This window comes from Panthera pardus, unplaced genomic scaffold (assembly GCF_024362965.1).
Source record: "Panthera pardus isolate Hobbes unplaced genomic scaffold, ASM2436296v1 HiC_scaffold_11, whole genome shotgun sequence".
NCBI classification, from domain to species: Eukaryota; Metazoa; Chordata; class Mammalia; order Carnivora; family Felidae; genus Panthera; species Panthera pardus.
In genome coordinates, this window is record NW_026526666.1 from 84,798,197 (window position 1) to 84,826,181 (window position 27,985).

Consider the following 27,985-nt stretch of genomic DNA (forward strand, 5'->3'; position numbering starts at 1 on the left):
ACAGAAGGGGGAACAGGAGGAGTAGGAATGGGCCATGATCACCGGGAGCAGGGACATTTCTGGGGAGGTGTCTGGTTGCCGAAAGTGAGGATGGACTTGTGGGCTCAGGCTGGAGGAGCCCCAACATGGGAGGGGGGGCGGGGGGAGGACAGAGGGGCCCCGAGGAAGAAGAGCCAGGAGGGGCAGGCAGGAAGAGCACGTGTAACCGCCAGGGCAGGTGGAGCAGCAAGGACAAGAACGGGACACTGAGCTTTAGCCTGGAGTTGGTGTCCCCAGGAAGAGCCGCGAGGCGGGCGGGGGAATGGCGGGGACGGTGTAGGGTGGGGTGGGGACCTGAGCCGCAGGAGGGGTTGCCGGAGGGCCGGGGCGGCGGCGAGGAGCAGTCGGTGTGCGGGAATGGACTGAGTGCAGGGTCCACGGGGGTCTCGAGCAAAGGGGGTGGCCGGAGGAGGCAGGAAGGAGGCCACTGCCTCAGTGGAGCGCAAATAACAGCCCGGCGCAGGGCGCAGGGAATTCTCTTCGGAGCTCTGGCCGGAGGAGCCTTCAGTCTCACGCGGCGGCGGGAAGGCGACCCCGGCTGGCTCTCCGACCCCATTTGACCCCAGCTTGGCCCTACCCGCTCCGCAGGAGGCCGGCATCCCCGTTCCCCCGAGGAGGCTTTGGTCGCTCCCAGGGATGCCTGTCCACGAACGCTGGGAGAGAAACTCCCGAGGCGCTGATGCCACCCCCAGTCTTCTCAGTCGGGCCAGAGGGCCGGGGCCTGGGTTCGAGGCCTAGCTGTGTAGAGTGGCGCCCTGCGAGGGGGCGGGGATGGCCCAGGCCGGCGACTTCCTCGAGCTCCCCCTCCCCGCCCCGGGCGCACAGCCGGGTCTCATTACCGCCCCTCCCCCTCCCCCTCCCCCGCGCCCCGCGGGCCGGGGGGTCTCGGCGGCCGGGGGATGGGAGGGTTATAATCAATCCCAGGCCGGAAATTCCTCCCGAGGGGCCCGGCCGGGCAGCGGGGGCCAGGGGGGGCCCGGCTCGGAGCCTGGCCGGCCGCCCGCGCCTCCCCCCCCACCTTCTCCTCTGAGCCCGCCCCCCGCATCATGGAAACTGGGCCGCCAGCCGACCCCCTCGCTCCGCTCCGCATTCCAGCCTCGGGGGGCGGGCTGGGCGAGAGCTGCGCGGCCCCGTCGGGCCAGCGGCTGGGGGCGCTCCCAGTGCCTCCGGAGCGGGGACCAGCGCCGCCTCCCCACTCCAAATGGGGCGCGTCCTCTCAGTGTTAGGGAGGCCGGCGGGACCCGTGACACTCCGTCAGACTCCCTCAGCTCTGGGAGAGGGCTCAGCCCCACCGCCCCCACCCCTGCCCTGGGCTGCTATTCACTGAGCGCTCGCGGGGTTACCCGGGGCTGCGCCCCGTGTCGAGTGCCCACCCCCGACGCTGGATTTTCGCCTCTCCGCATCTTGCGAGGCGGACACCTTGAAGCCCATTTTTCAGGTGAAGGCAGTGAGGTTCACGGACGCGAAGGGCTGGGGGCGCGGGCGGGGCAGGAACCGGACCGCCTCCTCCGGGGAGCTCCCCGGACGGCGCGGGGCGGCAGCGGGCTCTCACACGCCTCCGGGGGTCCTCTCCCCGGCGCTTAGAATGTAGGGCTGAGAGGCGCGGGATGGGGGCGTGCGGGCTTCGAGTCCTCAGTCTGCGCGCTCGCTACGGAGCCCCGCAGGGTTCTCCAGGTTTCCCCACGTGGGATGAGGGGGCCCTCCCAGGGCTCTGCGAACGACAGAAGCCGGGGACTCGGACCCCCGGGTCCTCCGAGCCACCAGGCCAGCACACAGCGCTTACCTGCGACCCTCAGACCTGAGCGGCTGCCTTCTTCCCGCGGTGGGGCCTGGCGGGGTGCTAGCCAGCCAGTCCCCCGGGCTCCTGGGGGGCGGGGCCTGGGCGGCGCTGGGCGGAGCCCGAGTAGGGGGCGGGGCCGGGGGGGGCCAAGAGTCGGTGGAGACCGCGGCAGTGCCGCGCGACCCGTGGCGCGCTGACTCGGACCGGGACCCGCCTGGGCGCGGCGGCACCAGGTGAGCAGAACTAGGGTCCGGGGTTCGCCTCCCACTTTCCTCAACTTTTGTTTCCCCTCCCTCCGGAAAGGCCCTGGGCGGCGGGAGTCCGGTCATCCCTTTACCCCGGGCAGAGTGTGGACGCTGGCTGAGTGCAAGGGACCCGGCCCGGAGCAACTTCCCGCGGCCTGAGACCTTCCGACTGTGGCTCCAAGTTTCTGTCCCCCTGGGGTCCCCAGCGTGGACTCACGCTCTCCAGAGTCTCGGGGTCTCAAGGCATGTGGCCATCTCTCCGCACGCCTTCGCCCTCCTCCACGCAGAGACGCGCGGGGTCTCCGGGCGACCTTTTCGGGGTTGGGCCCGGGGCACCAGCTCTGGCCTGGGGCGGGGTGGTCACTTCTGAGGTTTCGGGCTGGGAAAAAGGCTCCACACTCAGAGACGACGGGGAACGGCCCTTGCCTCCTCCCACGACGCTCCCGTGGCTGTGCACAGCATTGGCCGGGGTCGGGAGGCCCGGCGTCGGGTCCCGGTAGAGCCCCCTCCTCGTGTGACCCCGGCAGTCTCCTCCGCCTCTCTGGGCCGCAGTTTCCATCTGTGAAAATTAGGCTTTGGACGCGGCAGACTGCGGCTCAGTGCTAGGCCCCGGGCCTTTGGCACTCCTGTTGGGAGGCAGGGATGGGGTGTCGTGTCTTGAGCTTCGGGGGTGCGGATGGGGAGTGAGTGGGGTAGCAAGGCCTCCTTCCTGGGGCTTCGGCTACGGGTTCCAGCACTGAAGCTGTTTAGAAACCATACCGGGGGAGTGAAGACGCACCACCGGACAGCGAGGTGCTAACTCTCCCCCTGCGGCCCAGGGCTCCTGGGCGGGGGCCCGGTTTCCTCCCACACCCTCCCTCCCATGGGGGCCACACCACACACAACCCAGCTACTCCTTACCCGGCCCCGGCTCCAGTCCTCAGGCCACAGGCCGGGAAGGGCTTAAGCCGGGCGGCCCAGGCTGGGGCGGCCTGAGGTGCTGGGGCGGTGCTGCTCCGTCCGGGACGCGGGCCACAGAGGCCTCGGGTGGAGGAGGCCGGAAAGGAGGACAGGCGGCGGGAAAGGGGGATGATTCATCCCGAGGAGCTCGAATTGGAAACGCTGCAACCTGGGAACAGCCTTGCCCAGGCCGACGGGAGAGCCGGAGGGGAGCTCTACCGGCAGGGCCCCGCGCCCAGCACCTGCAGCCCCCTGCGCCCTGCCCTGGCCACTGCCCGGCCGCTGGGGGAGGAGAGGCCTCGTCTACGCGGAGTTTAAAGCAATCCCGGGCAAAGTCTGCCGCTGGTCTTGATCGGAACGGTCTTCCTGGAGTCTAGCTCAAGTCTCTCCTGCTGCAGCTTCAGTGCAGACTGAGGAGGTCTGAAAGGAGGGGGCGGGCAGGAAGAGGCTGGAGTCAGTGACACCCCCTCCTTCCTACGCTGCGGTATGTAAAGCGCAGTAGGGGGGAGGTGGGGCCCGCGAGCGACCCCAGCGGACCCGGGCGGTCTGAGCGCCCCCTCCCTCCTTTACGGTGCACCCACGTGCGGGGGTGAGGTCGATCCCGGGCGGGACTTACCCTGGAGACGCCACTGCCGGGGGGCCCGCACACCTCCTGAGGCCCGGAGCCGGCGGGCTGGCGAAGAGGGCTCTGGAGGCCGGAGCCCCGCAGCCGAGGATGCGCCAGGTAGCAGCCCGCGCCCCCCCTCCCTCCTCTCCGCCCGCGGGCCCGGCCAACTCCGGCTTCTGCCGCGCGTCCCTGGCTCCGAGCTCCGCTGCGGAAAACCCGAGCGGGGGCGGCTCCCCGCCTCGCGGCCCGGGAAAATCCGGGGGTGGCCGCCAGGGATCTCCAAGCGGCCTGGGCGAGGCAGCCTGAGCTTGCCTCCCGGATTTGGGCCCCCCACCTGGCGCTCCGACCCTAGGCCCGTCGGTTCAGTCCCTGCCTCCCATCTCTCTGCAGAGCGCCTAGACGACGGCGAGATGACGGCTGGGAGCCCTGGAGACTGCGGGGAGGTGCGCAGGAGCCCCGAGGGCCGCGTCTCTCGCCTGGGCCGCCGCCTGGGCCGCCGCCGGCGCCCGCGCTCCCCGCCCGAACCTCTGCGGGTGCGGGCACGGCTGCGGCTGCGCTCGCCGTCGGGGGCGTTCGCGGCGCTGGGGGCGCTCGTGGTACTGGTGGGCATGGGCATCGCCGTGGCCGGCTACTGGCCGCACCGCGCCGGCGCCCCAGGGCCGCGCGCTGCCAATGCCAGCGCGCCCCCCCTGAGCGAGCTGCGACGCGAGGGTCGCGGCGCCGGCCGGGCCCACGGCCCGCACGAGCGGCTGCGGCTCCTCGGGCCGGTGGTCATGGGCGTCGGCCTGTTCGTGTTCATCTGCGCCAACACGCTACTCTACGAGAACCGCGACTTGGAAACGCGACGGCTTCGCCAGGGGGTGCTGCGGGCTCAGGCGCTCCGCCCTCCTGACGGCGCCGGCTGGGACTGCGCCCTCCTCCCCAGCCCCGGACCCAGGACTCCCCGAGCCATAGGCCGCGCAGAGCCAGAAAGTTGGGACCTGTCCCCGCGTCGGGGTACCTCACCCGTCCCGTCAGTGCGGAGTCTGCGTTCAGAGCCTGCTAATCCTCGCTTGGGGTTACCTGCCCTGCTCAACAGTTACCCTCTGAAGGGCCCAGGGCTGCCCCCACCCTGGGGTCCACGGACCCAGACTGGCCATGTGATTATCACCGTGCAGCCCTCTGGTTCCTGCATCGAACATTCCAAGTCTCTGGATCTGGGCCTTGGGGAGCTCCTACTTGGGGCCCCGGCAGCTCGAGACTGTGCTCACCGGAGCTGGCCACGGCTGGACCGCCTCAGTCTGGGGGGTTATGCCAAGTTGGGAGGAGGAGGGGACTTGGGAGCCCGGGTTTGAGGATCAGGGGACAGCTTTCTAGGCGGCTGCAGCATGGACATTGGTAACAGGACCAGAAGTCCCAATATCTAGTAGAAGCATCAGTCACATCCCAGACTGGAGGTGGATGCTCTGGCCCCATCAGCTGCTAAGGCATCCTGACTTGCATGTCGGCAGACAAATGCCAACTGCACAGGGTTCAATAAGCTGGAGACAATGCGCTTTAATGTGGAGTCTGGAGACCAGCATGACTCGGCCTTGGGATCTCTTTTAAGCCTCCAAAAGTGGCCTTACTTAGCCTCGGACAGGTACCTGAGGGGGCTGGAGGTCCAGGTCAGGGTGACTGGGAGAAACCTGGTGTCTTGGCAAACCCCAAGTGGTGAGCAAGGACCCCTAAGACTCAGAAGGTAGGTTGGGATGTTACAGGCTGGGATGGGCTCCCTCCAAGGTGGTGCCAGTTGCTGGGTCGGGGAAGACGGGCAATGGGGTAGAGCAGAGACCCTCCACTGCCATCTGGGATGGGGCCTGAGGCTTTATCTCCCACCACCTCAGCCCCTGTCTCCCCTCAGCCATGCGGGGTACACCCCACTAGGGCTACACTACTGCCAAAGTCTTCCTACCGAGGGTCTGGCCCCTCCCTAAACAGGTCTGACAAGCCCCCTTCTCTCCTCTGTCATGGCCTGTGCTGCAACATCTCCCTCCAGCAGGCAAAAAGCATTTGTCAGATCTCCTTTTATACAACGTTGAAGCCGCATTTTGGCCAATGTGGGTAGCTTACTTTAGAAAATGGCTTGAATTTGGGTCTCCCTTACTCGTGTTTAATTTTTCCCAGATTGCTGGTAGGAAAAGAGAACTTTAAAAGTTGATCAATTCTCACAGATTCAGTCTTTTTTTTTTTTTTGTAAGTTTATTGAAAAATGCAATACAAGAAGCAAGACCAAACACGTATCTAAGCACTACACCACTTCTCTTACTACAAAAGGCCAAAACAGCAGACCTAATTATTGCCTTTTTAATCTAGGGATTTTGCCAATTTGATTCTGCTGCCATAGTTCCTATTTGTCAAGAAATGTAAACAACTACTTGATATGATTCATAATTTTAAAAAAATTTACAAAGCTCCTTCATTTTTGTCACCAAAATAATACATTTGAGAGAGATCTGTAAAAACAGCCAGCCGGGGGCTGAGATCCTGGGCAGGTATTTCCACGAGCAGTGGGCATTCTGTGGTGTTGGTCAGGCCATAGCTCTGGCTCCACTTCCCAGGGCAGACGGTTGTCCCCTCCCCCCCTCCACCGCCCTGCAGAACATGCGATGGGGAGGCCTGGGCCGGAGGGCGAAGAGGCCCTGAAAGGTCCCTGTGGCCAGGTTCTTCGGGCCCTCGGCTTGGAAATTTAGGTCCTGCTTGGTGGGTGGGTGGGTGGTGGGTGGGTGGCAGAGACCTCGTGTGGCTTGGAGGAAGTCTTTACTTCTCAAGTGAAATAAAAATAAAACTGCAGCGAGAATTGTTACTGTGGTGTGTCTGAGTCACTTTAGGGAAATTGCTGCCAAGTCTCTGACCCTGGAAATGAAACTCTCCCCTCCCCTCTTCACCATTTCCACCTGGACAGAATCTGTTTTTCTTCACACTCACACACACAAATGCACACACAACTGCAGGAAGAAATAAAATCCAAACAACTGTCGAACCCTCAGATCTGTTACCAGAGAGGCAGGATAGGGAGAGAGGCTTGGAAGGACACCTTCTGCCTAGCTTGTCCAAATCGTGGCTTCTCAGTGCTGGAAGAGCATTCGAGATCTTCTGGTCCAATTTATAGTTAAGGAAGCGGGAGGAGAAGCACTGTGAGCGGGTGACAGAGCCGAGGGGAAGCGTGGGCCCCTGTCATAGGTCCTGTGCGGTGAAAGCTGCCGCATCAGTGCAGGCAGTGGAGAACCCGGCATGCCGGGCCGCTGATGCTCACCCTGTGCCCTCTTCCTTACCCCGACCCTCTTCATTCCACAGCTGGCAGCCTGGGAAGCTGGCAGCTCTTTCAACAGGACAGCTGGCCACGGGCAAGGGAGCTCACGTTACACGCCTTCTGATGTGAGCTGGATTCCTAACCTCACCACCACTCCTGGCGACGCAGCCTGGGCGTGGGTACCACCAAGAGAGCCCCATCGTTTCAGACCCTGTGCCCACGGGCTGGAAGTCTGCTCCTGAGACAGGACAGTCCTGGCTCCGCAGGCCTGTCATATACCCTACCTGAGCTCTTCATCCCTCTCCAGAGAGAGCTGCCTCTCGGCTAGTAATATTCTCACATAAGTACTAAAGGAAAATGCACACGTCTGCAATCAGTTCAAACCAGCTGAGTTTGTCTGAGACAAGACTCGGCCAGAAGAGGCTTTGGACACAGGTGGCTGGCTCCCACTGTGGGGAGCAGGGGTTTTCGACGTCTCTCACTGCTCTGGAGCCCCCCGAGACTGCTGACTGTGATCCGCTGTCTATCTCATGAGGTTCACTTCTGTCCCAGAATAAGATTCCAAGAACTTCCGGGCAGATGTGTTTGTGGGAGCAAGCTGGAAGATTCGAGAAGTGCTATTAAATAAAAATGCCCCCAGACCTACCAGGAATGGTGGAACTGGGCATATCAGTCAGTCCCATTTTCAAAACCAAACAAACAGCAACAACAACAAAAAAGTGAAAGTAAAATAAACCCACAACCCACCACAAAAATCAAGCCTATAAAACCTGACAGACCTCAGATGGCGAGTGGGAACAAGCAGGGCTGGTGTTTGTACCCCTTGTCGTGCAGGGTTTTGTGGGAAGGATGGCCCCTAAACGTCAATTCCCTTGCTCCAGAAGGGTGTCTGCAGGCAGGTACCAGTCAGGAGAAGAAAGGACAAGGAACAAGACCTCCTCTCTGAGTCACATTCCCTGTCATCCCAGGATTAAAGAAAAAGGCCCAGGGTTGGTCACCTGGAAATACTTCTCAGCAAGATCTGACTGAGGTAAACCCCACCATTCCCCTGTGTGAAGTGCACATTCCCAGAACTAGAAAACCTTTTTTAAAACCTCATTAACTTTCTCCTTGCCTAAATCACCACTAAAAATGTGCCATTGGAGCTTCTGGCCAAAAGTGCCTATTTTTCTGTGAGTTTTGGTCTCCTGAGATGGGAAGTGGGGGGAGCACTTAGCAGAGCCACTGCTTCTGATGAGGTAAAAGGGGAGGGAGGGCAGGAAGGTGAAGGCCACGGATATGTTCAAACATTCACAGTATCAGATAGATATGAAACAACTTCTTATGTCTTTGATCTAAAGAAGCTCCAAAAAGAAAGAATAGGAGGAAAGAAGGAAAAACAATACTACATTCTTAGCAGAGATCTCTGCCTCACTGAAACCACCCTCAACAAAGGGACAGGGATGTTTTCCTGGGGCCTATGGATCAGGACAGCTGCCCTGCCTCACATGGTAAAGTCACATCATTGGCTCTGAGAAAGGGCTGGTTAATGAAGTTTCTGCTGACATCCAAAGGGTATAAAACTAGAGGACGAGCAGGAAAGCCCCATTAAGCTGGCTTTGGCCCCCAACACAGCTGACAGAATCTTTGGAGGATTTCCCCAAGAATTCTGTGGACCTGTCAGGATCTGGGTTGGAAATAAATGGAGAGAGGCTAGGTTAAAGGGGTTACAAACCACCTCATAAAAAAAACCAAAAAGCTCTTTAAAAACAGTCCATAGAGTGAAAAGTTGAACAATTTCTGGTATCACAATGTAGAAAAAGTATTAAAAGAACCAGTGATGTCTAGAAGACTCTCTTGGTATAAATTCCAAATAGAAAGTGAAATTTTCTGGTGGTTTAGAGTAATTTTCAAAGTCTGATGTCTGACTATTGCAGGAAAGCTTCTTTATCATTTTGCTGGTTTTCTTTTGGATGGGAGACAGGCGGGGAGTTGGGGTAGGATAGTTCCTAGAGGAGAGAAAGCACACTTTTTAAATCCAGCAAAGGAAAACAGCCACCCAGCCCCACTGCCAGTTCTGTGGCCCCAAGTCACAAGCAGGGCCTGGGCAGTTTTACAGAGCCCAGTCCTACCTGTGATCGATGGCTTCTTCGAGTTGTTTGTAAACTACTTTTAGGCATAAATTTATCTGGATCCCTGGGCTCTCTGAAAGCTGCTATGCTGCTTTCAATTTTCTAGTCTGGCCTGGCCCCCTAGTCCCCTAGCCCCCAAGCCCACATTTCCAGACAGGCAGGTCCTGCTTTTCTTGGTTTTGTTCTCCTCTGGCTCTCTGAGGTTTAGACTCAGAGATCCCTGTGACGGCAGAGAGCAGATCGCAGACAGAAGAGAGAGGGAAGGCTAAGTGAAGAAGCAGGAGGAAACGGGAAGATTCAGGAAGTGAGTGGGGGTTTCCATCCAGGCCTAGGGTGTGTCCTCCAGCCTATCACTGCTGGCCTGATAAAGGCAGGAGGACCCAAGGAGGCCAGCTGCTCTCATTGGAGCCAAATCCTTAGTCACTTCTCTGTCTCCCTCATCAGCCTCTCCTTTGCCTTTGCTTTATTAAGTCCCAGTGTGGATACCTCTGGGGGATGTTCCTGCTCAGTGTTCTCTGAGGGGGGGACAGTGGACCCCCTCCACCCCACCAAGAACAGCCCATACCTGAGCTCATTCCTCAGAGATTTCGGTCTCCTGATGGACGACCACCTTGGTCACTGACATGTCTGGGTGCTGCTCCTTTGCCTCCTTGATGGCCTGTACGAGGACCTGAGAAAGACAGAAACAATGTTCGTCAGGCAGAAAGCAGGCTGGCTGGTGAAGGAAGGCAGGGGTCTCAGGACATCGTTTCTCTGGCAAATTAAATCTTTCCGTCTGTAGTACCGGGGCAGCATTTAGGCTAAGCCAAGCTGATAATAACCTTACCTCCCCTATCCTGCATAGGGAGGCTCCTGGACTGAAAACACAGAGACAGGGAAGGCTAGAGCTGTCGTCAAGGAATCATAAAGGGACTTTAGGGGTGACAGCTGTACCTGCTGGGTGGGTCTGGGAGGATTCACTCAAGAAGTGAGTGAAAAATCTGTATTCACTATAGGGTAGCCGGGAAGTTCAGAACAGAAGAGGAACATATAGAAGCATGCTGCAAAAAGGAAGAGGTATCTTCGGCACGGAGAGGAAAGAAAGGAAGAGTGGGAGGGCCTATTAGATGCCATGCATTGGCTTAAGCACATTATTATTATTATGTACTTAATCTTCAGGATGGCTCAATGAAATTAGGGTAACGTCATTGTTTCCACTTCATTTTAAAATTTTTACTTTTTAATGTTTATTTTGAGAGAGAGAGAGACAAAGCATGAATTGGGGGAGGGGCAGAGAGAGAGGGAGACACAGAATCCGAAGCAGGCTCCAGACTCTGAGCTGTCAGCACAGAGCCCGACGGGCTTGAACCCACGAACCGTGAGATCATGACCTGAGCTGAAGTTGAACACTTAACTAACTGAGCCACCCAGGCACCCCATGTTTCCACTTTGTTTTGAAGTAAGCTCTGTGCCCAACGTGGGGCCTCAAACTCACAACCCCAAGATCAACAGTTGCCTGCTCTTCCAGCTGAGTCAGCCAGGCGCCCCTCATTGTTTCTATTTTACAGACAAAGAAACCGAGGTTCAGTGGTTAAATAAAGTGGTTAATGTTTCCCAGCTAGTAAGTAATGCAGCAGGGATTTTAACTTAAATCTATAAGGCTTTCTTCTTCACTACACTGTCATTTAGTTTCAGGGAGACCCTGTGTTAGCATCTGAAGGAATTCTGATCATTTTAGAAAAACTAAATGAAAACAGAGGGAAAGTCAGGGAAATGATACCACTACTCTTCCTGGGTAGCAAGTCTCTGAGCCTCAAGCTCACAGCACCCAAGGTGCTTTGGGGAACGGTGATCTGGGGATTCTCAAGAGACAGGCCCTCCCTATTAAAAAGGACACTAGGGGAGCCTGGATGGCTCAGTCAGTTAAGCATCTGAATCTTGGTTTCAGCTCAGGTCATGATCTCACGGTTCGTGAGTTTGAGCGCTACATCAGACTCTGCTGACAGCATGGAGCCTGCTTGGGATTCTCTCTCTCCTTCTGCCCCTACCCTGCTTTCTCTCTCTCTCTCTCAAAATAAATAAATAAATCAACTTAAAAAAAATTTTTTAAAAAGGGGTGCCTGGGTGGCTCAGTTGGTTAAGCGTCCAACTTTGGCTCAGGTCATGATCTCACGGTCGGTGGGTTTGAGGCCTATGCTGGGCTCTGTGCTGACAGCTCAGAGTCTGGAGCCTGCTTCGGATTCTCTGTCTCCTCTTGCCCCTCTCCTGCTCGCACTCTATCATTCTCTCTCAAAAATAAATAAACGTTAAAAAAAAATTTTAATAAATAATAAAAAAAAAAAGGATTCTAGCTAGATCTGAACACTTGACTACTGACCCTGGCTCTTAAGAACTATCTCTAGGAGGGATGAGAGAAGAGGGGAAGTTCCTCTTTTGGTCTTCAGGACTCCATGAAACTGGCACCTCTATTGGCCCCTGCTCATTTTCCCTGATCTTTTTTTCCCAACCCACCTGCTCATGTGTCAAGGCCCAGCCCAAACCATCTCTTCGGTTACTCTGGCTGACACCTCTCTCTCCAGGAAAGCCTGCATCACACTACTTCTTGCTTTAATTGCCCCCCACCCATCCAGAATACACCATATCTCATCCCTTGCGTGCATCCCTCATACCTAGCAGAACCGAGGGACAAAGGAGCATCTCTCTGAGCTCTCAAGTATGTTTCTAACAATCCTGAAAGAAATCTAGGATCGTCTTTCTTTTACAGATGGCAAAATTACAGCTCAGAGAAGTAAAATAACTTGCTCAAGGACACACAGCTAGTAAGTTGCAGAATCAAGAGTCAACTCAGTGCTGTCTCACTCCAAACCCAAAACACCTTCCTGTCCTCCTGCTCTTGCTGTCTAGCACAGACTGAGCACATAGCAGGGGCTCAAATCAACCGGACCAAGTAGGTGGATGCAGGCAGGTAACAGCGGGATCCACCAAGCAGAGGTGAACAGGCTGCAGGGCCTCCCACTTGGACTCGGCAGCCATTCTCAGCTGGGAGTCTCAGCCCTGCTACCAAGGGAGCTGCCCGTGGTGCAGCTCAGGTTTTCTTTTTCTTTCTTTTTTTTTAAGGCACTCAAGATATCAGCATAAAGGCCACAGAATGATTGCTCCAGCACTGCTGTCAATGATTCCAGAAGCATTTGCATGCAGTCCCTTCCACCCCCTCTTCTCTGCAGCTTTACTGTTCTCACCTCACTCAGCAGAGAGCTAGGAGCATCAATCCTGACCTTATTATTTGTTAATTGCTTGCAGCACAATTAGCATCTAATTAATATAGAAACATAGATTTTTAGCACTCAGAAGAGCCCAGAAATGATCTAGATCAACCTATTCTCTTTTAGGAGACAAAAAAGAATCAGAGGTAGTATGGTTTGCCCAAGGTCAAACAGTAAGTCAGTGACAGATCTAGGACAGAATTGAAGTCAAGGCTCCTGATTCTCAGTCTACCTCCTCCTGCTTCCCCTCATCTCCTCTGCCACTAAGCCCTCTGAGGGCAGGGATCACACTTTCCTTTTGTCTTACTATCTTCTTCTGTCTCCAGTACACGTTTAGGGACACGCTGTCGCCTGAACAGCAGCAGCTCTGTTCACCCGGAGTCCACCATGTACCTCATGGTGGACATCCCCCATCTCACCTGATTCTCACAACCACTTCGAGAGGAAGATGCCATAATGCCCATCCTAAAGATGAGGAAATGCAGGCCTAGGAAACTAAGAGCTACAATATGGAGAGATCCAGGATTTGAACACAAGCTTTTTGAGTCTAAAAAGCTTTCTATTCCTTCTATTCCACTTCATGCTCCCCCCACCTGCAGCCCCCATCCCACAGGCCTCCGTGGTCTGATTCCCTTTGCCCTTCCCATTTAAGCACTAGAGTGGCCCAGGGGGTTCCTCAGGATGAAGCTGGCAGAGGCGTCTTTTGAAAGCCAACTCCTATATCCATCAATCTTCCCTCCCAGAGACCTCCTCCATGCCCATAATCTCTTCCGTGTTCCCACCTGATCATGGTCAATATCGGCATCTCCTGTGATCACAATTCTCTTCTCAATCCGCGTCTCTGAAATCCCACCTTTTACAGTCTGAAACCAAAGGGAGGTAGTCATATGAGAAAGAAAGGAAAGGAGAAAAGGGAAAAAAACCCAGCAATAGTAAAAGATTAATCTGAAAGCTCTACTTCAAATTTTAATCTGCTGCTGGGTACTGTCTAGAATAGCTTTCTTACCCACTTGCCCAAACCCTTGGCTGCACCTACTAAAATGAGCACATCTCTATTCCCTTGGATTGCTAAGATCTTAATAAGCAAAACAGAAAATCACAATTTGCTATTTACTTTTCCCTTTTTCTTCCTTCTAAATACCATAGATATTCAGTGAGTAAATAAAAAACAGGTAGGTTTTTCTTTTTGCTCTTTTCTGTATATTTTGATTATTTTCAAGGGGAAAAATCAGAAGACTGTGAACAAAAATGTCATGGAGCTTGAAATTAGGCTCTTTATTCTCAAGCATTTTCGTATTATTAATATCAAAAGATCCTCAAATAACCCCCTCAGAGTGGGTAGGTTTCCTTAAATAACAGATGAGGAAAACTAAGGTCTAGACACAGTAAGTAACTAACTTCTAGTCATCTGTGTATTGATACTAGAGCTTGGTCATAAATCTAGATTTCTTACTTACAAGAAAATACATTTTCCTCTAGTGCTATAGCAAACACGGACTGTTTGATTTTCAGGGAATAGTTCTGATTTTAGATAATTTGTGCTGTTTGTCCCTGTAAACAATGTTCTAATAATTCCAATATTTCAGTGGGCAAACTATAGTTCCCGTGGCCTTGACGCTGGACATGATATAAAAACTCTCTGTTGGGCCCTGAGTTCTGATTTTTTACTTGGAAAACATAGCTGCATAATAATACCAATGACGCCTGTCCTTAAACTGACTTTTTCAACTTACATCCAGACAGGGTAGTGATCAGAGAGACGCACGTGTAAAGACAACAAGCACATATGACTTTACGAGACTACTCACTAGACTAGGACACCCTCAGGGTCTCCCTAGGTTTACCACTGGGGAAAGCAGCACGGCCTTTCCATCTGTGACAGTTGGAACAATTTGGCTCAGTAGGGATGGAGCTGGAAACCCTTGCTTACGGACCAGGGTCCTTCCTACAGAGGCACCACGCTTGGCATGCCACTGACTTCCAGAAGGAAGTTCTAACTGATCTGTTACCTTGGTAATCTGAGTTGTGGTTGTACTGCTTGTGGTCTCAGATGTGATGGTCTGAGCTGTTAGCAAGACTCCTGGGTCCAAGTCTCCATTGCTATCATCAGTCTGCAGGAAAAAAAAACACAGCTCATCAACATGCCTCTCAGGAAGCCTTGTGGGCAACTGTGGCAGGAAGCAGTTTTGCTCTTTGGCTGTACATTCTAAAGCAAAAACCTAATTCCCTTACAGCGATCTCTTAATAAAGAAAACAATCCCCTGGCAACAAGGCTCCTTCTAAAAACGTTGGATGGTCAGTTTCCTTAGCACTGGGTCAGTGACAGGAGTGGATCAGAGAGAAGGCAGGAAAACAGCCAATGAGAGTGACAATGACCACACATGTGTATACAGCATTTTAGAGTTCACAAATGGCTTTCAAAACATTGTCTTTTAGGGGAGCCTGGGTGGCTCGGTCGGTTTTGCGTCCAACTTCAGCTCAGGTCATGATCTCATGATTTGTTGAGTTCAAGCCCCCTATCAGGCTCGCTGCTGTCAGCACAGAGCCTGCTTTGGATTCTCTGTCCCCCTCTCCGCCTCTCCCCTACTCGCTCACACTCTCTCTCAAAAATAAATAAACCTTAAAAAACCTTTGTCTTTTTTGATGCCCACACAAGCCCTGTGAAATCAACAGAAAGGGCAGAGACTCATTAGCATTCCCAGGTAAGAAAATGCAGGCCCAGAGAAGGCGAATGATTTGCTCAAGTACTCAAAACTTGTATGTGGCAGCTGTCCTCTCTACAAACCTGAAGCTCTTTACACACCATCTAAGGCAGGAGAAGTGTAAACTCTTGGGTGCTAAGGCATGGGTGGGTTCTGAATCATAGTGCAGAACTTTTCAGAAAGGACTGGGAAAGGTCCTTGCCAGGGCTTAAGGAGCCAAGGAATCTCAGGCTATCTTCTTTGAAAACTGAGATGGGAGACTGGAGCAAATAAGGTAGGAAATATCCCTTTAAGACACCACGGGAAGAAACCTACAAAATACCTTAATGACCCTTCTGACAACAAAACTAGTATTGAAATGGACCATCCTTATTAGGAAGGGTTTAAAAGTATTTAGAATGCCAGGCTATGAAACTAATCTACACAGAGAACAAGGGCTGCGGCTACTTCTTGTTTCTCTAGAGCTCACCACATTATGACCAAAACCAATGTATTATGATCAGGTTGGGAAATGACACTAGCAAAAAGGAAGAGAGGTGGTTATCAGTGGCCGTGGGCTGGTAGCAGGACTCAGAACTGCTGACAGCCCTGTGACTGGGATGGAAACAGAGGAGACTGGAAGGGTGGAGGCTGCTCAGAGCCAACACGCTGTCCAGAAAACAATGACCAGTAGGTTCTGGTATCGTACACGGGCTCAGAGGAGATTTAGAGAATTGCAATCATTCTCATAAAGAACCTGCGGTAAAAAAAAAAAAAAAAGTGTTACATTACTATGTTTTTCTGCCTCTTTATTTATGTAAGTCATTTGTATTATAAGCAGAGGACTCCAGCCTTTTTATGAACAGGACCACATTTCATTGAGGCAAAGCTTTGAGATATGGGGGGTGGGGAGACAGGAGGAGCAGATAAGAATTAGGAAGAAGAGTTTCTGGCTGGAGTTGCCTTGCAGGTAAGAATCTAGAGAAAACAAAGAGAGGGGACATGCCTGTGACACCTACATCTCACATAATCATAAATCATGCACATACATGCCAGCACCATGCTAGGTATATTGCTGGCTCGTTCGCTAACACTTTCTTCAGCCCAGACCCACTTATCTACCTTAGATTCGAACTAAACTATTATTTATTGTACTTCTACTATGTGCCAAGCACACAACGCAACTGTTAACTTAGTTAGTTGGGCCAGAGAAGTTCAATAATTTGTCAAGGTTCTATAGGCAATAAACGTTTGCACTAGAAGTTAGGGCCAGAAAACTTTTGGTCTGAAGACTGAGGTTTGGGTCCCAGCTCAGACCTAACTAGCTATGGGATTTTGGGCAAGTCCTTCTCTCTTCTCTGAGCTTTAGTTTTCTCATCTATAACAGGCAATACTGTAAGATGGGCTCTGCCCCCACCATGGCATTATTGTGCAGATCTAAAGAGATCATAGAAGTACTTTATACATGATTATAAGAATATAAATTTGGGTGTGCTTGTTGATGCCTCAGTCTTAAGGTTAAGCCTCTGACCCTTGATTTCGGCTCAGGTCATGATCTCACGGTCTGGGAGATCAAGCCCCACATCAGATTCCTCACTGAGAACAGAGAGCCTTCTTTGGGATTCTCTCTCCCTCTCTCTCTCTCTCTCTCTCTCTCTCTGCCCTTCCTCCCTCACTCCCTCCCTCCCTCTCTCTCTCTCTCTCTGCCCTTCCTCCCTCACTCCCTCCCTCCCTCTCTCTCTCTCTCTCCAAATAAATACATTTTTTAAAAAAGAATATAAATTTGTGTGTCAGGAGGGCTAAACCTTTTTGAGAGCTCCACCTCTACTAAATCTGTGACTCTATCGTATTTTTCTACTTCCCACCAACTGCCTCCCTGCTTTCTGTCTCTGAAGAAGTGGAAGATGGAGGAGACTTTGTTATGATTTCTGACTTATACTCTTCCCACAAGTGGTCTCTTTCCTTTGACCCTTTAACCAATGTTTCCTTAAAATGGTATGGTGGCTTTGACAGCCGTTTATAAAGTTAAACATCCATTTATCCTATGACCTAGCAATTCCATTCTTAGGTGTTTACCCAAGATAAGTGAAGACATATGTCTACACAAAGACCTGCACATGAGTGTTTACAGTGTCTTTATTCACATTTGCTCCAAACTGGCATCAACTCAAATGTCCATCAACAAAGGAAAGGATAAACAAATTGTGGCACACTCAAACAATGGGATACTATTCAACAATAAAAACCAGCAAACTACAGACTCATATAACTTTGATGAACCAAACAAACAAACAAACAAACAAAACCCATGTTCGGACACAAAAGTGTACTACTGTATACTTCCATTTATATGGAATCCAAGAACAGGTAAAATTAAGCTAAGGTGATAGAAATCAAAGCAGTAGCTGCCTAGAGGGGTAGGAAGCAACTAGAAGAGTTGAAGAGGGTTTCAGGAGTAATGGAAATGTTCTGTATCCCAAATGTGTCTGGTCACACAGGAATATACATCTGTGGAAATCAATCAAATTGAACACTTAAAATCTGTGCATTTCCCTGTACCTAAGTTTTTTTTTTTTTTTTAATGTTTATCTATTTATTTTGAGAGAGAGAGACAGTAAGACAGTGTGTGCAGGAGCAGGGAAGGGGCAGAGAGAGCCTGACACAGGGCTCAAACCCACAAACCGTGAGATCATGACCTGAGCCAAAGTCAGATACTTAACCAACTGAGCCAACCAGGCACCCCAGTGACAACTTAATTTGAAGTGCACATTAACTCGTTCCTTGTAACAACCCTAGGAGGTGGAACTATTATTAGCTCCATTTTACAAATGAGGAAACTGAGGCACAGAGTGATTAACTTGATTGCACACTAGTAAGTGATGGAGCAGGTTTAAACCCAGGAAATTTGATTGTAAAGTCAGTACTTTCCCCACTCTACTCTGCTGTCTAGCATGAGTAATGAGAAGTGATTTGTATTTTGGCCGACTGTCTTAAGCCTAATTAAAATGAAATAAAGGTAGATATATAACAATACAATATAGCAATAGCTACCATTTTTTAATACCTACTATACGCCAGGCAAATATTATCTTTACCTTAATAACCTTATAAATATATTTTTCAGACGAGAAAGCTAAGACTCAAAAAGTTTAAGTGACTTACCAAAGGTCACAAAACCAGCAAGTGCTGGAATTAAGATCCAAGTCTAACTCCAAAGCCCACACGCTTTCTCTAGCACATGATGTTGCCTCTGTATTTCTCCTACATGTGAATATATTTTAAAATGACTGCTTCCTGGGGCACCTGGGTAGCTCCGTTGGTTAAGTGTCCCAACTCTTGATTTCAGCTCAGGTCATGATCCCAGGGTCATGGGATTGAGCCCTGCATCAAGCTTTACCCTGACAGCTTGAGATTCTCCTTCCCACTCTCCTTGTCCCTCTCCCACTTGCATGCACACACATACACTCTCTCAAAAACAAAAACAAAAGCAAAAAACAAAAACCTAAAATGACTGCTTCCTTTTCCTTTTTTTACAGGGGCTACACTCAAACCACGTGGGCTTCTGTGTGCAGGTTGGCCCTAACAACTTTCATGCATATGCTACAAAATTCACTTCAAAATGGAACAGGATGAAATGTCAGTCTCCTCCCACTCCTGACCACAGTCCTGTAGTCCCAGATCCTTCATCGAGGCCACCACTGCTTTTTGGGGTTTTTTTTTTTTGAGTACTCATTCATTCAGAGATAATATATTCATATATGAGCCTCCTCTTTCCCTCCTATAAACAGCATATTATTTATACCACATTCCACTATGCTTTTTAATCTATTAACTTATTACACAGATTATTTCCATCAGAAGCTTTTTTTAATAGCTGTGCCGAATTATATTAATTGTATATATCATAATTTATTTAACCTGTTCCCTACTGGTGGCTAGTTAGGTTGTTTCCATGGCAATGACAATTTAAAGAGTTTCCTACCATATGAAAGTAATTCTTACATCCTCTGGTTAATAACATGCACAATCTTAAAGTAATTTCCTATTCCTTCCTTTTTCAACCCCCTGCACTGCCAAGTCCTATTCATTCATTTCTGTCTCTCTTGACACAGTTCTTTCTTCTCATTTCCTCCAGCTACACTTCAGTTCTTTATAAGCATCTCCCCAGACTAGCTCTAGTCATATTCCTGTCTCCAGGCATCCCCCGACTTTAAAATATTCAGCACACAGCTTTAGGAATCATCTTCCAGAAATCATGCTTCAATGATGTTGCTTTACCACCACTGCTCAAACACTTTAAGCAGCCTTTCATTATTTATCAAACTCGAATTCCACACTCTAGACCACAAGAGAGAAGAGGGAAGCATACAAACATTAACTGAACATCCATGAATGTGCCAAACACTGTGCAGACATCATTTTACTTAATCCTCCCTCAAATCTTGCAATGGAATGTGATATTAGCCCCATTTTACAGCCAAGAAAACAGAGGGTTAGAGAGATTAGCGACTTGTTTAAAGTTATCCAGCTAGTATGTGGTTGAGCTAGGATACAATTTCTGTTTGTCTAATTGCAAAGCACATGCTTTTAATCGGCAAGTGACACTGTTTGCTAAAAGGGATATCTTCATCCAGTTCATAGTGTGAGAATTAACCATAAGGATTTAGGGGAAATCACTCAGCCAGAGCTTCGCACAGCTGCCTCATTCCTGTCATGCAGGCTTCAACCAAAATGTGGCCTCCTCAGACAGGATTTTCCTGACTATGCCAGCCCCACAGGAACAACCTTTCATACAATCTCATATTGTCTAATTCTTTTTTTTTTTAAGTTTATTTATTTTATTTTCAGAAAGAGAGTGTGTGCAAGTAAGGGAGGAGCATAGAGAGAGAAAGAGAATCCCAAGCAGGCTCCCCGCTGTCGGTGGAGAGCATTATTTGAGGCTTGATCTTAAAAACCGTGAGATCATGGGGCACCTGGGTGGCTCAGTTGATTGAGCTTCTGACTTTGGCTCAGGTCATGATCTCGTGGTCTGTGCGTTCAAGCCCCGAGTCGGGCTCTGTGCTGACAGCTCAGAGCCTGGAGCCTGCTTCGGATTCTGTGTCTCCCTCTCTGTCTGCCCCTCCCTGCTCATGCTCTGTCTCCCTCTCTCTCTGTCAAAAATACATAAACGTTAAAAAAAAAAATTTTAGGGGCACCTGAGTGGCTCAGTCAGTTGAGCGCCCGACTTTGGCTCAGGTCATGATCTCACAGTCCGTGAGTTTGAACCCCATGTCGGGCTCTGTGCTGACCGCTCAGAGCCTGGAGCCTGCTTCAGATTCTGTGTCTCCCTCTCTCTCTCTGCCCCTCCCTCTGTTCACACTCTGTCTCTCTCTCAAAATAAAGACACAAAAATTAAAAAAAACCAACAACAAAAAACCAACCGTGAGATCATGACCTGAGCAAGATCACAAGTCGGATGCTTAACTGACTGAGCCACCCAGGTGCCCCTCGTATTGTCTAACTCTTTATCCTATTTTAGTTTCTTTATAGCATTTACCATGTCTGAAATTTATACACTTGTTTATGTGTTTTGTTGTCTGTTTCTGACAACTATAACCAAAGTTCCAGACAGATCCTCTGTCTACCTTGTAGACTGCTTTGACCTAATACATAAATGCACTCAACAAATATCTGCTTATATTTGCTTATCAGTTTATAGAGGGAAAACTTTTTCTAACTTTTGGCTTCTGTGAATCAAAAAAAAAAAAAAAAAGGGAAAAAACCTGATTCAACATAAAGCAACTCTTAGCTCATTCAAATTACCAACAATGAAGGAGAAATTTTGCTAAAAGTATACAAAATTTCTATTTAAATAAAAATTGTGAATACTTAAATTCTTGTGCGAGACCCTGAGATCAAGACCTGAGCTGAGATCAAGATTTAGGCACTTAACTGACTGAGTCACTCAGGTACCCCAATTCTTGTGTGGTTTTAAATTTAATTGGAATAAATGATAATCATCATAGCTGTTACTTATTTACACTTGCAGGCATGATGCTCAAGTCAAGTTCATACAGTATGTATCTTATATAATCTTCATAATAAAATCATGAGGCAGATATTAACATCATGGGCGGGGTGGAGGAAGAAGGGGAGGGGCCAATCAAGGCTCAGAGACATTCAATCACTTGCAGTAACTGAAGTGGAGAAGCTCCACTTTGTTTGATCCAAAGCCCATGTTCTTAACCATTACACAGACTGCCTTCCCTAATTGAATTGGGTGGATATCAGCAAACAGACGCAAGACAACTTCGCTTTTAATGAAGTACTTTGGGATACCCTTAGATCAGTAATCTCTTCTAAAAAGAATTACCCCAGAAAAGCCCAGCATTATTTGCAGCAAATAATTAGAGACTCTGTAAAGAAAGAAGGTTATTTATTGTGTTTACTTCAGTCTTGGCTTCTGAAACATCACACCATGTCCTACCTGGGCAGCCTCATAAGTGATGGTCTTGGTCTCAGTGTGAACAATAGGGACATCTTTGGTTGGGATTTCGCTTTTCAAAGCACTGGCAGTATCTGAGATGGTGACAGTCTGAGTCTTCACCAGGGGAGGCTGTGAAGCAGTAAAGAAACAGAGTTACCAGAGTCTTCTGAAGGCTACAGAGAACTAATCTTCTGACATTGATCTGATCAAAGTGGTAGCTGTAATCAAGCAAAGGGCTAGCTCAGTCTCTGCCCGAGACTTGGACACTATTCCAAAGTAGCCTTGACAAGGTGTCCAATCATGAGGGATATTAAAAAACAGCATTACTGTAATCATTTTCATATGCTTAATGGAAAGCTGTAAGATCAGACAGTTATGATCGGTGATATGAAACACTTTAGACTGACCTTCAGAATTTGAATATAAAACTGTTTGCCAAACAGCAGTCACTTTTGTTTGTCCTTGTGACTGTGCCATTATAATTAAGAAAATCGGTCGCATTTCCTCCACTAACTACAAATGGTACATGAAACAGCAGTGGCATTGGAGTGCATTATCCTGGAATTCATCAACTTCTTTCAAATCAATGTCAGACATTCACTTTGGAGTTCTTGAGAAGAAAAACAGTATTTGGAAAACTGGAAAGAAAATAATCACTTCTACCACCACCTGGTGATTAATCTCAGAATTTCAGAAGAATGAACATTAGTAGAATATCAAAGGCTTCTTGTCCATCAGCTCCCCTTCCAAAGTCTATGAATCACCCTAAAACTACCACTTGATTGTGATAAAGGTAAGTGGCCATCCACCTTAGCATAGGAGATTAGTGCCTATGAGCACGGAAGTCCTTGTGAGTGGGGTCAGTGGGAGTGGTGGGCTATACTATGCGGCTGCGATGCATAAATCATTATTTGGGGTCTGAAAGCACATAAACAAAAATCAGTTGCTTCTTTTAATTAAGAGTATTTGAATCTTTTGAGCATGGCCTCCGAACACTTAATGGCTCTTCATCATGGAAGTCTCAGAAATTCACCTCTTTATGTAGCCCATACTTGAACAAGGGAAAGAGGAAGCCACTTACACCAGCTTCATAAAGGTAAACAGCTGGAATTCACCCCCAAGAATTTTGTTACGTCATCAGGGGAGAAAGCATTTCTAGCCACGGAGTTAATCCCTCTGAATACATTTATCTGTAGTAATCGAGGGCTTTAATTTTATTCTGTGATTCTGAAGAAAGCAGAGAGGCCACTGCCCTCATCATCACCACCACCACCACCTCCTCCACACAGCAGATTCTGGCCCTCTCCCAAAGTGAGTCATTAGACCTGCATCATTGAAATGGTTACTACCTGGAAACTTCGAATGAGGGTGGGGAACTGGTTACCCACACGAGAGTCAAGAAATGATCCATTGTGCTTTCCAAGTGGCTCTCCTGGTGTAACATGTTCTTCACTACTCTCTGCCTTTTTTTCACCAAGTTGCAGCTGAGAGGAAGCTGGTGATACTGAGAACTGTAAGACACCGGCCTGTTCCTCCACTCCTATACATTCCCCACTTGAGCCTCCCGGCATTTCCTTAATATCAAGATAGCCAGCTGCTCCCTGCTCCTTCTCTTCTGTCTCCTTGCTGCTTATGGAGAGGGAGCCAAACTCAAAGCTTTGTGGAGACTCCGACGGGGTGGTCATTTGGCTCTTACTAGGAATTAGTGAATGCTTGGGACCATCCCATTCAGAGTCAGGGCTGGTAGATGGCCCCTTTGTCACGGCAGCCACCTCCTCTGTGCGAATACCGTTTATATTCTACAAATGAATGAACACATACAAAAGCAAGAAGATTAGGAATAAGTGGGGAATATTGTGAACTCTGAGAATCAACAATGATTTTTAAGAGGTCTAAAAAATATTACTACTAATACAAACCAAGAATCTTAGCTCCTGAGGTAGCCAAAAGGAAAAACTGCTGTTCACTAAACATATCCATGGCTTAAGCAGTTCCAACCTCATTTTGGTCGTATTTCTAGAACACTGGTAACCTGTGAAATAATTGCGATGTGCCTCACAGAGTACCGAGCACTTTGTATTACTGTGATCGGCCCTGTATAACACATACTCTTCATACTTAAAAGAGTTACTTTGCTATTCCTAAATACCTAACTCATTACTATGCACAGGGAACTGTGCAATTTGTGAGCCAATCAAAAGATACTCTCCAGTAGCCTGATCAGGTTGAAAAATGTCTCATATCTCCAAGCCGTAAATACCATCACATTAGCCCCTGAGGGAGAAGCTAACATCTTGACTTTAAACTAAAAGGTTCAATACATCCAGAATGAACTTAATGTAACCACTGTCATGACAGTAAATATCAAAAATAGTGAAGTGTTTCTTCACTGTAAACAGTGACCCAGCAGCTGAGATATATTTCTTCATAGATGAATGACATATCTCCAACCCCTAAGAGAAGTAAGTCCTGGAAACAGTTCCCTCCTGGGCTAAATGCCTCACACCACAGGAAAAAGATCTAAAATAAGTACTTCCAAGAGAATGTGGATGACAAGATAACATCACCGTGGATGCACATAATCCTAAAGTTTAAAGAAAGTTGCTGTGGGTAGAAGGGAAGGAATTCACATCAGTAAAAAACGAATATGAGTCATTTGAAAAACGAATAGTCTGACAGAAGCCAAATGTCATAAAAGTAAACATCTGCGTGTGCTCACCAGAAAGCCACTTAGGCCTGAAATTTTGGTTCAGATCAACTTACCATATTCCATACCACCTAGCAACTTAATAACTGAAAAAGACTCTTTTAAAAAGGTATTCCTGGAGTAAATGACACATTCCTGGTTCAGCTTACACATTTTCGTACTCAAATCATGTTAGTTACATATATTATATATGTTTTAAAAAAACACTGCTAGTCCTTAACTTGTAAACCAACCTACATTGTGATGAATACAAACCAGTGCCCTATTAAGGCAAGAAAGGATGCACTGCTCGAGAAACCTCAGTCCAACTTCACTTCTAAGCCATCTTGAAACAGTCAACTCAAGAGCATCTCAGAGTGGTACAAGTTGAATTTCAATTAGGCAGGTCTTTTGTGGACTGATTTGAATATTACTTAGGGCATGAAAAACAGGACTGAGAGATGACAACAGAAACTGCCTCTGTCTGCAGATGAATCAGAGATACACAAAATCTTGCTAAGAGTATTTGAATATCCTCCTATTTAAAATGAGAATAACACCTGGTTTGACTCATGGGGTCTGAAGATCAAATACGATAATAAATGTGAAAGCCCTTGGTAAATTCTTTTTTTTTCTTCAATTTTTAATGTTTATTTATTTTTGAGAGAGAGAGACAGACGGACAGACAGTTTGTGAGCAGGGGAGGGGCAGAGGGAGAGGGAAACAGAATCTGAAGCAGGCTCCAGGCTCTGAGCTGTCAGCACAGAACGCAATGCAGGGCTCGAACTCACGAACCACAAGATCATGACCTGAGCTGAAGTCAGAAGTTTAACCGACTGAGCCACCCAGGTGCCCCTAGCACTTGGTAAATTCTAAAGTACCAGATAGATTCACTTAATTCAACCAACATTCTAAGCTCCTATAATAGTAAGGTCTGGGGACACTAAAATAAATTTGTTGTTATTATTTACACACTGTATTACTTTCTAGGGCATTTATCTCACCATTTCTTTGGAGTCAGACAAGCTGTTAGAGCTGTCCAAAAATAGATCAGCTGGTAATAAACAAATAGGCTTTCTCAAATTGCTATATGCTACTTCTAGCACTGTGAAGAGCATATCCAAACCCACTCACATGGAGAAAAACTTCATGGCTTTTCCGAACAAATTTGTCACAACTGAGGATGACTTATAACCAGGAAAATACCTAAGATAAACAAGTAAGAGCCTATTTTATACCAATAGGTATAAGTGACACGTGGTGGTCTGTCATCAAGAAGCCATTTGTGAATAAACATTGCTTAGGCCAGCAACACCTGGTCCAAAGCTGCCTACTGTTGAGTAAAATTTGAGCAATCAGTTGTTTCAAAGCATATATACAGTGGACCACAGCTAAAAGCTGCAGCCATAGTAATAACAACAAATATTCACTGATCACTTAATAAGTGTTAGTCACTGGAAATAAAAGGAAAATTGATAACAGGTTATATCACTAATTAGAGCATTTTTACATATGGTCAGATCAACCTCCCAGTTGGCTCTGTTGTCCAGATCTCTTGGACACAGCCAACTACTTACTGGACATGCTCCCAGCCATATGGAATGCAATATGCCCCAATCTAAACTCATCTCTGCTGCTGCCTGGACCTGCCACCCCCACTTCTTTCATCATTTCTATTATATTGGTAAACGGCACCACCATCCATCCAGTCTTCCATGCCAGAATCCTGAAATCATCTTCAATGCCTTTCGTACACACATCCACCAACCCCCAGAGATTACGCAATCAAGTCATTTCCATTCCATTTTAATATCGCCCTTATCTACGTGCTTGTTTCTATTCCCTCCTTTACTACCTTCATTCAGGCTCTTGTAATGCCACACCTACCTTACTACTAATGCCATGAACAGTTTTTCTTCTTTGCTTTTTTCCTTCCTTCTTTCTCATCTCAAACCTTCCTTGAACACATCCTCTATTCTGCTGCTAAAGCGTTTATTTCTAAAATGAAACATTGCAAACTCTATTCTGCAGCTTAAACCCCTTCAAATAAAATAAAATAAAACAACAAACAAAAATCCTTCAGTGGTTCTTCACTGCCTTCTGGTTAAAGCTCAGACCCTTTAGTAAGACATAGAAAATACTTTATTTAACCAAGAGTCAGATGCTTAACCAACTGAGCCACCCAGGTGCCTCAACATAGAAAATACTTTAAAATATGACTCCTGCCTCTCTTTCCAGCTTCACTGTGCTGCACCTTCACAGACATCCTTCTTTCCATTAATTCAAAACTATTTGCAGTTCCTAGTACAGGGCATGATTGCTTTTGCCTCCCTGTCCTTGCAAATATTGTCAATATTTTTCCTTTTGCCTGGAAGTCCATGCTCAGCTTAAGTATCAGTTCTTCTGGAAGTCTCCCCACTGGCTGCTTAAAGTATGGTTAGATATTATTCCTCTTTTGTTCCTATTGCACCTTGTTATTACTGGTTTAGTAATCTATTTTTCCCATTAGACTGTGAGTTCCTTGGGTGTGTTGAGGGAGATAAGGACTTCCTATGTTACTTAGTTCTGTATCTCTTTTGTTCAGTTTTTGTCACATAATAGATATTCAGTAAAACTTGTCAAAAGTATATTCAATAAATCCAGGTGACTTGAGAACTTCTGTCTGGTCTCGTGCTATTCAAAAACTGAAAAAGTGTGTTCAGAAAGAACATAAAAAGTGGCTAACTTGACCAGACCCACTGTCTAGTCCAGCATTTTATCTCCTATACCAGTAAAATAAGAGGAAAGTGTTATTCATGTTCACCACATGCCAGGTATTGCACTGGTCACTTTAAAGTTTATTTATTTTGAGAGAGAGCGAGAGAGCAGGAGAACGGCAGAGACAGAGGGAGAGAAAGAATCCCAAGTAGGTTCCTCACTGTCAGCGCAGAGCCCGACGCAGGGCTCAAATTTATGAACCCTGAGATCATGACCTGAGCAGAAATCAAGAGTCAGATGCCTAACTGACTGAACCACCAGGCACCCCTGAGCTAGTCACTTTAACATGTTTTCTCACTTAATTTTCGACAACCTCACTATGAAGTAGTCACTATCTCTATTTTATAGATGAAGAAATGGAGAGGTTAAACAACTCAGAGCTAGTTAAGTGACAGAGCTAGGGTTTAAACTCAAGTTGGTTTCTGGTTCTAAAGCCCATTTCTTCCCCTGGCAACAAAGTATTTACTTGAAGTAGGACCAGAGGACATGTCCTATTATGTTCAAAAGAATATACACCAAACCTGACTATACTCTTAAGAAGTACAAAGACTGTCCAAAGTCCCCTTAGCAGGGCCTGATTTTAGTGGCCAACACTACACTTTTATTTTATTTTAATTTTTCTTTTTAAGTTTACTTATTTGAGAGAGAAACAGAGCAAGAGCAAGAAAGCAGGGGAGGGGCAGAGAGTGAGGGAGAGAGAGAATCCCAAGTAGGCTCCACACTGTCAGCACGGAGCCCCATGCCAGGCTCGAACCCATGAACCATGAGATCATGACCTGAGCCAAAATCAAGAGTCAGACGCTTAACCAACTGAGCCACCCAGGCACCTCTAATACTTTTAAAAATAAGGATAAGTCTGAAAAGCCAGAAGAACAGATTGAGGCAAAAAGAAGACATAAAATCTCCATGACATAAGATTCCCAAACTTTGACATATAACCTAAGTGAGGAATTTTAACTGATAGTGTTGTGCCTTTAGCTATGACCATCAGCAAAGGCCACTGGATTATATAAGACTACACAACTGCATATACCAAATGGGCCTGGAAACTTAAAAAGAAATTTTTTTTAATGTTTATTCATTTTTGAAAGACAGAGAGAGATACAGAACAAGCAGGGGTGGGGTGGAGGGGGGGGGGGGGGACACAGAATCTGAAGCAGT

At 48.3% G+C, this 27,985-nt stretch overlaps 2 protein-coding genes across 17 annotated transcripts in view; one reads left to right on the plus strand and one right to left on the minus strand.

Annotated features, from left to right (window-relative positions):
• Positions 1-1,938: 1,938 nt before the first annotated feature.
• TMEM200B (transmembrane protein 200B) lies at positions 1,939-5,854 on the plus strand. Of its 3 annotated transcripts, none has more exons than XM_019432347.2 (2): positions 1,939-2,052; positions 4,001-5,854. In XM_019432347.2, the coding sequence occupies exon 2, from the start codon at positions 4,021-4,023 to the stop codon at positions 4,942-4,944; it is 924 nt and encodes a 307-aa protein (XP_019287892.2). In that variant the 5' UTR covers positions 1,939-2,052; positions 4,001-4,020; the 3' UTR covers positions 4,945-5,854. The 3 variants fall into 3 exon arrangements, with proteins under 3 accessions (XP_019287892.2, XP_019287893.1, XP_019287894.1); XM_019432348.2 differs by having other exon boundaries at positions 1,953-3,727; XM_019432349.2 differs by having other exon boundaries at positions 1,953-3,487.
• EPB41 (erythrocyte membrane protein band 4.1) overlaps positions 5,778-27,985 on the minus strand; it is a 199,172-nt gene continuing 176,964 nt past the window's right edge. For 8 of the 14 annotated variants that reach the window (XM_053898530.1, XM_053898488.1, XM_053898494.1 and 5 more), the window contains 6 exons: positions 22,731-23,180; positions 21,382-21,510; positions 14,244-14,345; positions 13,017-13,097; positions 9,558-9,662; positions 5,778-8,869 (listed from right to left, as the gene is read on the minus strand). In XM_053898530.1, the coding sequence (XP_053754505.1) occupies positions 9,564-9,662; positions 13,017-13,097; positions 14,244-14,345; positions 21,382-21,510; positions 22,731-23,180 (861 nt within the window). In that variant the 3' untranslated portion in view covers positions 5,778-8,869; positions 9,558-9,563. The remainder of the gene's footprint in view (positions 8,870-9,557; positions 9,663-13,016; positions 13,098-14,243; positions 14,346-21,381; positions 21,511-22,730; positions 23,181-27,985) is intronic. The other 6 variants (XM_053898534.1, XM_053898532.1, XM_053898537.1 and 3 more) reach the window with 1 other exon arrangement.